Source organism: Elgaria multicarinata, chromosome 5 (genome assembly GCF_023053635.1).
Source record: "Elgaria multicarinata webbii isolate HBS135686 ecotype San Diego chromosome 5, rElgMul1.1.pri, whole genome shotgun sequence".
NCBI classification, from domain to species: Eukaryota; Metazoa; Chordata; class Lepidosauria; order Squamata; family Anguidae; genus Elgaria; species Elgaria multicarinata.
Genome location: NC_086175.1, coordinates 67,996,452 through 68,010,158, shown reverse-complemented (window position 1 = coordinate 68,010,158; position 13,707 = coordinate 67,996,452). Strand labels below are relative to the sequence as shown.

The 13,707-nt window shown below is 41.4% G+C and overlaps 1 protein-coding gene across 1 annotated transcript in view; it reads left to right on the top strand.

Moving 5' to 3' along the window:
• The window catches only part of EFHC2 (EF-hand domain containing 2), a 55,842-nt gene extending 49,497 nt beyond the window's left edge, over positions 1-6,345 (top strand). The window contains exons 14-15 of the mRNA XM_063127550.1: positions 1,769-1,874; positions 6,074-6,345. Coding sequence (XP_062983620.1) covers positions 1,769-1,874; positions 6,074-6,169 — 202 coding nt within the window. The 3' untranslated portion in view covers positions 6,170-6,345. The remainder of the gene's footprint in view (positions 1-1,768; positions 1,875-6,073) is intronic.
• The last annotated feature ends 7,362 nt before the right edge of the window (positions 6,346-13,707 follow it).

Below are 13,707 nucleotides of genomic sequence, written 5' to 3'. Positions count from 1 at the left end.
ACGTTTGGCTAAGTTGTTGGTTCTGAATTTGCATGTGATAAGTGATTGCTTGTCCCAAACCAGAACAATAAATGCAATAACACAAAACATATTTGTGGCAATTCTCCAGATTTCCCCATCAGCAAGCGAAAGCATCGTTCTGGCTTGGCTCAGGAGCCACAAGCATAATTTACTTCTACTTGGTTGTTGGCATTTCTAGAACTCTTCTTGCAATTTAGAACTCTGATGTTTTTCACTCCTTTAAGTGAAAGCAGAATCCTACTTTTATAAGCATGAATGTTTGTCTGTGTCTTGCTATCAAAAGATTCCCGAACTAGTCAGTTGATCTGCACCTGAAGGGAATCAGTCAAATGCCAGCTGCATTCTGCCCATGGATGAGGGTTTTAATTAATTATTTTTTTACATAGGATTGTTAAGTACCGTGGAATCCAGCTTCTGAATGAATTCTAAAATGACCGTCTAAATCAGCCTTCCCCAACCTTTATGGTCTTCCAACTTCCATCAGCCCCAGTCAGTAGGATCCGTGGCCAAGAATGCTGAGAGTTGCAGTCCAAAACATCTGAGGGCCCCCAAGTTGGAGGATGTTGTCCTAAGTGCTTGCACCATTAGGCCAGTGCTCGCTTGTGACAGCTAAACCAAGAGAGCTACAGGGACTGTGGGTGTGAGTATCCTGGGACTGGAACTATCCTGCCCACATGTATATTTTGGACTACAACATCCATAAACCCCGGTCAGCATGGAGAATGGTCAGGGATTATAGGAATTGTACTCTAAAACATCTGGAGGACACCAGGTTGCCTACCCCTGTATTAGCAGAGCAGCCAGTGGCATTAAAGCAAGCAAAGTGGAAGAGGCCAAGAGGAGAACACAGAAATAAATCAGGCTCCACAGCCTTTGGATATTTCATTCTATTTTTCGGCACTATTTATTCAGCTTGCGTTTTGAATGCTCCCACAAGTTAAATGATTTATTGATTTAATTTGAAAGGGACTGCCTTTATTTTAAGTAGGGCCACCTTATTGCTGAGTGAGTCTTAACAGTTTTTAATGGTACTTTTTCTGAAGTAACTGACTTGTAAAGCTGATGTCCTGCCTTCTGTGAGTGTTATGTATTTAACACTAAAAAAAAATGCCCTAGGGAAAACAAAATGTGCTGGGATGTGGGATAAAGAACCTAACAGCCTGTTCATGCAGTGGCCCTGCCCTTTGTGTACATGACAGGACAGCTGATGAATGATCATTACCTGTTTGGAGGAGCAGAGTGGGGAGGGGATACAGTCTCCAACTAGGTGGTCCCTTCTCCTTTTCTTTGTTGGTTTTCATCTCTGAGTTCCAGGAATAATTCAATGCCTACTCCAAGTGTATTCCTATTATTCAATATGAAACCAAAACAAATGAACTACATTAGACCAGCTTCGTTTTCTTTAATTCTGCATCAGAGGTTAATTCTTCTTATGGCAAATATGCTTAACACAATTTTCCTAAACATTTTCTTATGGCATTCCCACAATCATAAGGCACAGCATTTATGCCTTATGTTAGAGGTAAAAACAGAAATCTATTTAACTATGTAATAAGCCATCATGATATTAAGGGCTTTATAGAATGGATACTATATAACAAGGAAGAAATGGTTTCCCTCCCTCATGAATTCATCTCCATTTCAGTTTCATGGTTTTAGCAATAGTGTGTGTGTAAAACTTTGCTTATATATTAAGCAAAATAATAGAAACCAATTACTGAACATATGCATACCAATTTACATTTAGGTGTGAAGATTGCAAAGAACGAGTAAATTATAAGAAGTTTGTCGATGGGCTCAACTGGAGAGAGCATCCAATCCCAACTTTCCAAACCATCTTGATGCCTCTACAGGTAAAGCAAAAAATTAAATAAAATCAGACTAAAGAGCCTGCACAAAAGTCCTAAGAATTCTAAACTGTAGTTGTTTATATGCTCGGCTGAGAGTATAGAATGGCTTGTGTTTTCTGTCAATGGGCCCCAACAGATGTCCAGTGCACTTCAATACCGCTATAAAGCAGTAGTGTGGCTTCTGATATATCGCTTTCATAGTGCAATATCCTGCTTGGTGTAGATCTGGCCTTTGTGTTGTATGCAAAAACAAAACAAATGACCAGTAGTAGCGCATCCATTTTATAAATACATAAAAGTTTATAAACTTATAATGTAAAAAAATTAAAGTTTTAACATTCTGAAATTAATAGATTTAAACATGTGTGTGTGTGTGTGTGTGTATATGTGAAACTTTTTGTTACAAAACACCAGCTTCAGCTTTGTGTTGTATGAACACATGCTTCCTTCTGAAGCTCTGAAATGTCTGACATCAACCTTTGATGTAGCCAACGCATAAATTTATACTTGGTAATACATGAGAACAAAATACTCACTTTCTATGAATTTTAAAACTTAAGAGGGCAATCCTACGCCCCCTACACAGTATCTGGGGACATAGGATTGTTTGGTTTCCTGGCTATGAGTTTGGAAGCAGGCCTCCAACCTCGAGGCCACATAACTGCACTCCCCTCCCCCTCTAAGCTGGCGTGGAGAGAAACGCATCTGCAACCTCTCTGTGCTTGGAAAACAGAATGCGGAGATGGAGGAAAGGGGGCATTCCTGGTGGTGGGGAGGGGAGAAGGCTAGGGGCAGATATGAGTCTCCTGCTCTGCATAGGATACTCATAAGCCTCTGAATTTGGAGGTTTACGAGCACCCAGGGTGGATTACATATGATTGTGTGCTTAACTATAATTTTTTTAAAAATACACAGCCATGTCTTAATTGACAATTGAGACTATTGACAATTGGGGGGAAATCATGCACTTTGAGAAAAGAGGTGATTTAAAGATATGTCTAGATTAGTATGTCTGGTAAGTATGGAATGTTAGAACTGAGCGGGTGTGGTTTATGATGTAATAGGTGGGGGGAAAGGAGTATATAAGGAGAGTGTTGGGAGTTTGTGAGGTATGTGAGTTTGAGTGTGCGTGAGGAGAGTTGTTTAGTTGTAGAGTAAGAAGAGTTTGGATTCTAGGGACTTAGGATTGGTGTGAAGAGAGTGAGGTGGTTGGTGTGTGGAGAGTTTAGATCAGGCAGGATTGAAAGTATTATATTTTGATGTAAAGCTTTTAAACAACAATAAACTTATTTTTATTTTCTTCGCTACCAAATGCCACATGTCAGCTTGGCATTATTTACCTGCCTTACAGTTATTAAACACCCACACCAGAGTATTCCCACAGTATATCTTGAGATATCTTATATTAAACCTATTTCCCTCATAGCTAAGGAAAAGGTTTTATTTAACCCTCCCTCAGGTTTTCAGGCGGTGGTGCTTGGCCTGAGAAAGGTTTGATTCATAATTGACGTATGCCACATGTTACTAGCAATTGGATATCTCAGTACAAAATATCAAGTGAGGAAGTGGCCCCAAGTTACACTGAGAAGTAAATCTCTAACATACTTCTGCTGCATGACATCTGAATTGAAAGTAAAATCCTGAAGGTGTATTTTGTGATTTATTTATTTACGCTTTAATTGTTTCAATTTCTGAAATTGGTCTTGAGTATATTTTAATAGAAAGGGATACTGAGGGAAAATAAATTAAATTATGATATCAAGGAAGGAATGGAATTTGAATCCCCCTGTTGGATCTTTAAACAATATCAATTATATTCTCATCTCTGTGGTGATTTAAAATGGAGTACTTCTGGAGTGTTTATTATATTAGACACACGGACGTTTCAATCTGCATTCTCATTTACTGACTAAATCTGCAGACTTTTATTTAATCCATCTACCAATTTCCAAGCTAACAAGTCCCAGAAAATAAATATTCTCATCACTGACCCTGTTATTTGGTAGATGCCGTTTACTGCTCTGAGTTCACTTTTTCCCAGCTGGATTAATCTCTAGCAGAAGAAACTAAACAATTCACGTCTCCAGATTCCAAAGGCCTGTCTGAAAGATGAGGCTTTCTTCCATTCCTGACAGCTACCAAACTGAAATAACTCTCAACTGGATCATAGTTGCACATTAAAGCAATGTATTCTGTCTTTATAACCCCGATTCCCAAATGATTCCCACCTATGGGATCTCACACATCCCCAGACTGCTGATGGTTAGGGGGTGCTTGAAGGGATTTAACCTTTGTAGATTCCAGTATGAATTGATCCGATCCACACACCCCAGGATAATGTGTGCATCTGAACTTAGTTATCCACCAATTGTTCTGATGTAATTCTTGGCTCAATAAATATCAAAATACATTGAAAAATCCATGTTCGGGGAGAAAGTACCTACTAATTTAAATGCCATGTTGATGGATGTAGAAATGGGATGGAGCCCAACTTATAGGTGACCACATGTGAAAGTAACATGGACCACAAATAGACTGAATTGTCCATCCCTACTAACAGTGGGCATTTAGGAATAAAGCAGCACTTGATTCACAAGAGGAAAAAAATAGAGTAGACGAGAAAAACCAGGTTAAAAGTAGTGGTGGTGCCTAAATTCAGAATTGGGGTTTTCAGAAAATGAGCCATTACAAGCTGAGCCTTCCTGAAGTTTGGGTCCAACTCATAATGGCTCTTCCTGGCAGCTGTCCACCCCCTCATTTTACTATGGTAAGTTTTGGGAACAGATGGGGAGGGAAAGAGGGCGGCAGGAAGAGCTCCCTTGGTTTTGGCCTTTCTGAGCTTTCTCAGAGAACTCGTGGAAACCCCAAAACTTTTCTGCAAGTTCTCTAAGAAAGTTTGAAAACCCAAGCTAAGTATAAGGTGAGGTGAGGAGATGGCACTCAACGTAAGTTGGAAGCAACAGCTGGACTCCTGTGGTGCTGTGTGTTCTTCAATGGGGCCTGGGAATCTTGTCTTCAAACCCAGAGTGATGCCCCCAAATGAGAAAGCCTGTGCTCAAGCAGGAAGTAACAATCATAGAGTTCCCTCGCTTAACACAATAATATAACAACTCTGGGGTTCTGCTGGGGTTCCCTTTCTCACACTTTGAGAATAACCTCAACGATTTTGCCAGTTTCCTGACAAACCTCTTCGAGGATTCCTGTCTCCAGCTCTCTCCTGTTCCCCTCAACTTAGTGCTCCTGGGTTTGGGGGCTTTGCCGTATCCAGAGGAATATTTGGTTGAGGCTTCCCATGACAACCAGTTTGCCCTGCAGAGCCTTTGCACCCTCAGTGGAGAGGGTTGGCCGGCACTCATTTCCTGAGCAGTCCATAGGGGGAGACAGATCACCTTTGGGAGGCTTTCCCTAAAAACAGCCCAAGGGAAAGCACTAAAGAAAAGAGGGATACAGGTAGGGTTCTATCCTGGGCTCTGCATGTCTAGGGCTTGCTGTCTCCCTAGCTGTAATCATGTCAGATGTTTTAGAGTAGCAGTGGGCAACACATGACTTCCCATGACTTTGAGTGCAGCCCCTGCTGCCGTGCCATACTACTGAAAATCAGCAGTGCAGCAGCAAAGAAATTGGTGGTTTGCCTCCAAAAGTCATCAGCAAACTGCTATGGAGGCTCAAACTGCCAAATCTAGCCTCTTTTCAAGCTAAGTGTGACCACTGTGAGTCTTCATGATTTGCCACCAAATTTCCACGGCAAATCACTGGGGGGTTTGCCACTGCAGGTGGTGTAGTGGTGCGGTGGCAGGAGTGTGGCCCCTGAGGGAGTCCAGGAGCTAGAAAATGTACCCTGGACCACCCAAGTTGCCCGGCCCCTGGTTTAGAGAAAAAAATATGGTGGATGGGATGCATAACACTAGTAGGCTCTACTTATAGACATCAAATCAAGGCTAATTGTTACATCATCATCATCATCAATTCTCCCAGGTGAATTTTATGCTACTGAGATTTCTCCTTGGTTTCCCCTCTATTTTACGGAGGCCATCTGACTTCTGGTTGAAACTTTCATCTGATTTTTAACCAGAATTTATTATTTTTCATATTCTATAATATTGTTCTGTTTTGTATTGCCAGAAGCAAAGGCAGCGCTGCTTCGCTTTTCCTTTCAGCATACAGGTCTAACTTGTTTTCACTTCTTATTCATTGTTTTTCAGTATGAAGATGAATGGAGTGGACAGCCACCAACACTTCCAGTGAAAAAAATCAAGTACTTACCACTAATAGAAGATGTCTTTGGCATCAAAGATTAGGATAGTCCACACATTGCACCTCTTATGAATAAAAGTTGTGACTTCCTTTTTCTGGAGAGTTGCTGTACATTTTTATTTAAACAAAATAGAAGAATCACAGTTGTAGATTTTTTGGGGGGGGAATGTAAGTTTTATTTTTTACTTTATTGTAGAAATATAATTCGTATACTTTTGTAATACTTTCAAATTCCAATGGACTGTACTGTACATGCAATATTGCAATTAAAATAGTTTAAATGTACATTTATTCTCTATTATATGTGGAATGGAAGCTGGTTTCCATTTTAATGAACCACCTTTACCTCTCCCCACCCCTCAAAAGAAAAGAAAATCAGGTACTGCAACCCTTCTATGACCTACTTGGAGCTAGTGTGGTTGTTAGCACAGACCCTGACAGGTCCTCTGGGCCATCTGGTCCCTCAAGAGTTGCATATAAGAGGAAGTTTCACCAGCTCCTCCCTGCCTTCTATGCTACTCGTAAAAGTTACAGAAATCTTTACAGTCCTTGGCTAAATTACAAGATTAAAACTAATTGACAACAGCTCAGCTTACACACACTCTCGAATAAGACACAATACGTAATATGTAGAAGTTAGTGTGGCTTGCTGGCAAGCCAGAGTTGCACTACTAGTCATTTGCTAAAGCCCTTGCGGAAGATTCTGGGTCAGGGTTAGGTTCCAAGCTGCTTCAGTGATTACAATGGAAGTACCAGCTGTCTTCAAAATTCTTGACGAAGTCCACTGAAAAACGTTATATAGAAAACTACATGCCGAGGAAAAAGCCAGATTCCTTCCCCCTGACTATATGCAGGGAGGGTTACAAGTAGAAGATGAGGTTGTCTGGACACTCTATAAAAATCTGGGAACAAGGTCGGGTGACTGCATAATAAAAGCCTCTCCAAGAAGCAGCGTAAGTATGGTCTGGAACTGATTGGTGTTTCTTTTTGTCCTGCTTTGTCTCCCTTTACTTTGATTTCTGTTACTGCGCCCTCCAGAGTATAGTTTCATTGATTGCCATTGTTTTGTCAACACAGAATTTTATTTTGAAATGTTACAAAATACAGGCAACCAAGGAAAGACCACATCTAACAATGTAACAACACCCCAAATTAAGGGCAAAAGGAAACTCTTTGATTACAGTCCTTATCATTGGTAGAATAAAACAGCTTAAGGAGATGCTCACTATTGAGTGAGTTTGCGTGTATACGTTATACAGCCAAAACATAGTCATAAAAATATGTATTCATCTGTATTTGACTAGAATATGATCAAAACCTGGAAGAGCTCCCAGACAGGAGATAAACAGACATGATTACATTTCTACTTTTATTATTATGTGTGTGTGTTATATGATATTAGCCGCCTTAAGTGCTCTGTGTTCAGAGCGGAAAGGTGGAATAAGAATTTCATAGCAGATATCCCTGTGTAGGAGGCTAAGCTGAGATTGTGCCAGGTCCAAGGTTTTTTTGTAAGGAGCTTTCTCATGCACCAGAATTCAAACCCAGGCTTCCCAGTCTGTTTAACACTCTAACCGCTACATCATGGGTAGGCAACACGATCCCTCCGGATGTTTTGGACTACAACTCCAATATGTTCCAGGCAGCATGTTTAATAGTCAACGATTATGGGACGTGTAGTCCAAAACAACTGGAAGGCACCAGGGTGACTACCCCTAGTTGCCAAGTATTATACCATACTAGCTCGGCTGAGGTATCAACTTTACTGCAAAACTCTGTGGCACATTATGTAGAACTTTGGCATAGACCAGATTGCAAACTCGCTGGAATCAAGAGAAATTAAATAATTTCCTCCAAAGTTCTTTGAATGTGGGCCAGATTACTCCTTATGCTCCAGTTAAGAAAGTAATCTACCTATTTTCTGCAGTGCACTAAAGTGCTGGCTTAGACGCAATATACTCTAATTTTCTTGCTTTATAAAGAGGAGCTGCTATGTTGGGTCCATGTTGATTTTAGTGACCTTATTATAAAAAACATATAAATAGGATGGTGAAGGGTGGTGATAATGTAGGAAAGTGTATATGTTCATGTGCAAGATATTGTACGTTACTGTACTAGTTTATTCACAGTTTAAACAATTAGCAATTAAATTCCCATTAGGGGACTGTGTGTTGGTAATGGTGATAAAGAGTAACTACCACCATAACTAACCCAAATCATATAGGAAGTACATAATTTAGAGACGATATCCCCATTAGTAGAGTTTATGGCTCAATAAACAGCTCCCACAAGCTAAGAAATGCCAAAGCCATAAACACCAATGCTATTAATGCAGCAAGATTTCAGTCCCTCCTCCTTTTGTTGGTGGTCTTGATATACCAAGGAGAAATGCTATCTCAGGAAAAAAACGTTTATGCTGTCTATATGAATAACAACGAATTCTTCAGACCCATCGAGATTTCCTATCTTCTCCATGACCCAGGTGGTCTGCTAATAGTGAGTGACGCATTCTCCTTTCAACTGCAAGTGATAAAGATATAGATAAATACAACAATCTGAAATGAGCAAAAGAATCCATTTATGTGGGTGGCATCTTCACCTTGTCTTTTCCCTCTGGAAAATTACCAAATTCTTCTTTGTCGATATACAATTTTAATGGCACAATAGCTTTTAAACAAGTAAAATAAATTAGTAAGTGAATTTGTATATTCCCTTTAATCTCTCTCCTGCCAGACTTTCCCCCCTTTTACACAGCAATGAACCTTTGTGGTTGAAGTATTGCCTTCACTGACAACCTGTTGGTTAATTCAGACATATCTTTCATAGCAAGAAGAATTTCCTTTTTGTTTAGAACATGGAGGGAGGCAATTAATGAAAAGAGAATCAGTCCTTCTCGGATTATATATATCTCACAATTCAGATGTCAAAGTATATTTTATAATATGCTATGACTTCATTCCCCTAAGCAATCAGTTAGATAGGAATGTAATTGTGCCAACAAACTCTGGTGTAGAAATATATCCATAATGTTGCTGTGCTTGATGTGCTACTCACCCAAAATAGCTGAGAGCTTTACCAACTGCTTTAACTTAATTTGTACAAGAAAGCTTTAGCAGCATGGGGGTGTCTGTCTGTACCACCCCCACCCCACCCAGCAATCTGCTTCTCCTACAAATACTGTGCAATACTTAACACTAGTGTTTCTGATTGGTTTTGCCATTTTGGCTCAGCTTGTTTATAAGAAATTAGCCTTCTTTTACCCTCCCATTGAGATTCATGTTTTTGACCTCTGGGGCCTCCATGGCCTTTAGAGTATTCTTATCTTTACCATGGGGATTGCTCTCTTAGCAGCCAAAGGATTAACTACTTCAAGCCACCCAGAAATGCCGTCTTTTCATAACCCTCCCACCACCACTGGGAAGTGTGATTTAATATACAAAAGTTTACGTTTGTTTTTATTTAATTCCATTTCTGTTCGAACCCCTCAGGGTTTATATTCTAAGAACAGTTTTATCACAGTTGTTCCCAGTAAATCCTACAAATGGATGTGACCCCTTTTCGTACATTAACACAGGCAGATGTCGTCTTAATACTGCTCAGCAGCCGCACAAACATAAAGCACTTGAAAGGTCCCAAGGCGAACAATTGAGATGAATTCATTGACTTTTGATGGGATTACTCTTGTGCATGTGGTTGGAATCATGTGGATGGCCAGGGAGTAGCCCACCTAAATCCAATATGGCCTTTTCAAGCCATTTTATCTGCCCCTTGGCAGCACAGCTACATTTTAACCCTGATATGGCAAAAGGTCAATCAGGCATCCCAATCAGGTGACCTGTGTGCCTGATCACTCTGCTGTCCAGGAGCTAATTTTTGATGGGCGCCTTCCTGGCCTCTACTTTCCCTCCTTATGGTTCTTTGACGTTAAGCCAGATTTGAACTGGACAGTCCATTAAACAGAGGACGCCTTCAAACAGAGGACTTGTCTTCTGCTAGCTCTCCAAAATAGAGGACTGCCACCCTATGAAGCTCTATGCCTCAATTATGTTCTTACCCTCAAACAAACAGTTGAAGTTCATTCATGGGAAGTGGTGTCCATTTGTAATGGAAATCAGAGGATCTCTATTACAACACTTACCTCCTTCAGGCCCCCCCTGAGAGAGCTGATTGAGGGACAGTGGCAAAAAGTCATTGCCTCTCGCTCACCTGCTCTCCCCCTCTGGGCCACATGGCAGTGTGGCACAGAAGGAGGAGTCCATCAACTGAAGGCGAACCAATCATCACTGCCAGTGGTGGCCGCTGCTGCTTCACAGTAGAAATGTATAGATTTTGTAAAGTCCATTCCATTTGTGTTTTGCAGGTTGTCAGGTGCCTTTTGTTCCATTGTCTGCTCATAGACAGAATCAGCTTCCCCCCCACACACCATTTCCTGAATTTGTACAAATTCACATTTGTGCAAATTTGCAAAAATGTGCAAATCCCCACCACAATGCACATGTCCATACTTTAGCCTATGGAAGGAGTGTACATTTTTGGCCACGTTTTAAAGATGTTATGTATTTTTCTGTGACGAACTGTGCATAAAATTCCAGAAAGTTAAACCGGTCTGCATGTCCATGGAACCCACGCGACTCAGGGAATGTCCATCTGCTGCAGCATCTGCAGATCAGATTCATCGAAATCTGAACTCATTTGATTCTGTTGCGGATTTCTCCAACATCCCTATTCACAGCTGCAGCTGATCAGGAGCGGGCCTTCCCAAAGCCCTGGGACCTTTGCAGCTGCCCAGTGTTGCTGTGTCTCAATGCCAGCCTTGCTGATAAATTCTGTGTAGTGAGACAGAATGTAGTGTCATTCACACAGTATAAACTGAACCTCTTGCTCCATTTTCTCAGCAAGAGGCCTTTGGCATACAATGCAAAAGTTACCTGCGACTTTTGAGCCCAGTGAAACCTACAGGATAAGACACAGGAATGCTTTGTAAAACCATCAGTTAATATTTGAATACTGCTAACAGGTTCAGTACAGAAGCCTATTTGATTTAATTGCCAACCCAGTCAAAGGCACCAACATTCCCATCTTACGGAAGTCAGATTTAACTTCAAGCCTACGCCTGCCAAAAGAAGCCTGTAAATCATTTTGGAAGGGCTAATTGTGCAGTAGTCCTGAGCTATGAAGAACTGGCTGGTAGAAGAACAGGAGGAAGAAAAGTCTCACAGTAAGACCCAAAAAATTCATGGCAGGAATCAGCATAGTATTTTTTACTTAAAAATGGATAAGTCAAGGCTGATTATATACAAGCCAACTTACCTTCAAGTCTATGGCCCTGAACAGTGGCAATACCAGGCAAGTTCCTATTTTGCATCAATATTGTAGTCTGTCCAACAAGCAAGTCAAAATATAGTTAATGTCTTAGGAGGCTAATCAACCCTACCCTGTGCCTGTTTGCATTCTCTTCCCCTCCTTATTGTTTCATTATGATTTTATTAGAATGTAAGCCTATGCGGCAGGGTCTTGCTATTTACTGTTTTACTCTGTACAGCACCATGTACATTGATGGTGCTATATAAATAAATAAATAAATAAATAATAATAATAATAATAATAATAATAATAATAATAATAATAAATGTGCCAGAAGTTCTGGGGACTCCAAATTAGATTTTATTACATGTGGATGGTGATGGAGTAATGCATATCAGTAAAGACATGGTTTTGTAGCCTTTCATCTGACTACCAAGGACTTGACTGCAATACCATGGTTTGGTGGAATGGGCTGCATTTACCTTTTGGAACAGAGCTCTGCCATTGAATTCATAGGCATCAGCTTATTAAAAAATAGTCTGGCTGGCATAGCAGTGCTCTAAAAGAGGGTGAGGTGGGAGTTTGCCTCATGCAAATAGAAAGTCTGCTGCTTGCGGAACTCTTGGCATTGGCTGAAATTGCCTCCAGTGAATTCATAGGGCAAAGGAAGGTGTTCCCAGGTGATGACAAGAAGCTTAAACAGCAGGGCCGGCCCACAACATTTTGCTGCCTGAGGTAAAGGAAAAGATGTTGCTCCCTCCCATTCAACATACAAAAAAGGCTGAGCTGACATGTAGTTGAATCTTCCTTCAACACTGGCAATGGAACAACATCCTCCACCCCACCTGAAGGGAGCAGTCTAGCTTAAGGGGCACAGGGCAGGCTGCATGACTCACAGCTTTCTCCTTCAATATCTTGCTGCTGCCTCCCAGAACCTGCCGCCTGAGACAACCGCCTCACTCTGCCTAATGGTAGGACCGGTCCCATTGAAGAGAGTGACAAGGAAAACAAATGACAAAGAGAACAAAGCCTATTTCCCACTTTGTGTTCATAGTGGTATAAGCCACCAGCTGGGCTTCACACCAAGCCCCTGTGCATCAGAAGGTTGGCAGCCTTGGGATTAATATTCTGGTGAGTGACCTTTACAGCCAGCTGAGCAGTTTTGTTGTTTTGCTAATGAGGCTGTGAGCAGTGAGTGGTTGTCTGGGTACTGGCGGGGGTGGGAGAGAACTGTGGTAGTAGCTATTGACACATTGTTCCCCCTTGACAAAAAGAAAATGCCCTTGAAAGGGGAGTGAAGGTTGTGTAGTCTTTTATGACTGACCTTGAAGTCAGTCCCATTCATCCTCCTTTCCCGATGATGTGGAAGGAATTAATTATTGAACTGCACACACACAAAAGAGGGCAAGGAACAAACTCTGAGCCATGGGAAGAGGCTTTCCTCACAACTCCGCAGATGCTTGAGAATGGCAATGGAGTTTACGGAAAAGAGCCCTCGGCTGGGACATGGCTTCGGAAAGGCTCCTAAAGGTAAATATGATGTGCAGTGTTGCTCATTTTAAAGCCACGGTGAGCCCCTCATTGTGCCATTCTCTGATGTTCATAACACACTGATCCATAGACCAGACCCTAGTGGTTAAATTACAGCTGAGCCAGAGGAGGGTCAGCCCCCTTACCTTTTTGGCATAGTCCTATTAATTTACTGTTTTTCAAACACACTGTGTGTCTGATGATGATGATTTGGCTGAAATTGGGAGGAGCTGCTGATGGATTTCATTAAGGTCTTCCTACCTTTCCCACCATAATTGAACACTATCCCATCCCCTATCCTCTGCTAAGGCTTTTAGAAGCAACACACATGAACAGTCACATGAGGGGACTCCAAATCAGGCACCAGTGCAATTCCTCTAATTCCTAGTGTACCGAGTGCTTTACAATTTCCTTATCATTTAATCTCACAGGTAATCTCACGACTGTAGCAGCAAGGGAGTGGGGATTAATGGACCTGTGTCGACTCCTAGCTAAAGCGTGAGGGTGGGTGGGGGTGGACAGCAGCACATAGTGAAAAATGTACCTGACTACTAAGGTTAAGTAGTTCCAGGAATCTGCTGGCTTGTTCAGGATACAGCCCAAATTAAATGTTTGGTATGCGACTCCTAAACAAAATTTAGGTTGCGCAAAGAACTCTGCTGACTCCTGAAGTTGGCATGGAATGAACATTACAGCTTTGCCACTTGTTGGTATGACTGGAAGTCAGCCAAGCTGGACTGTTCTCCCA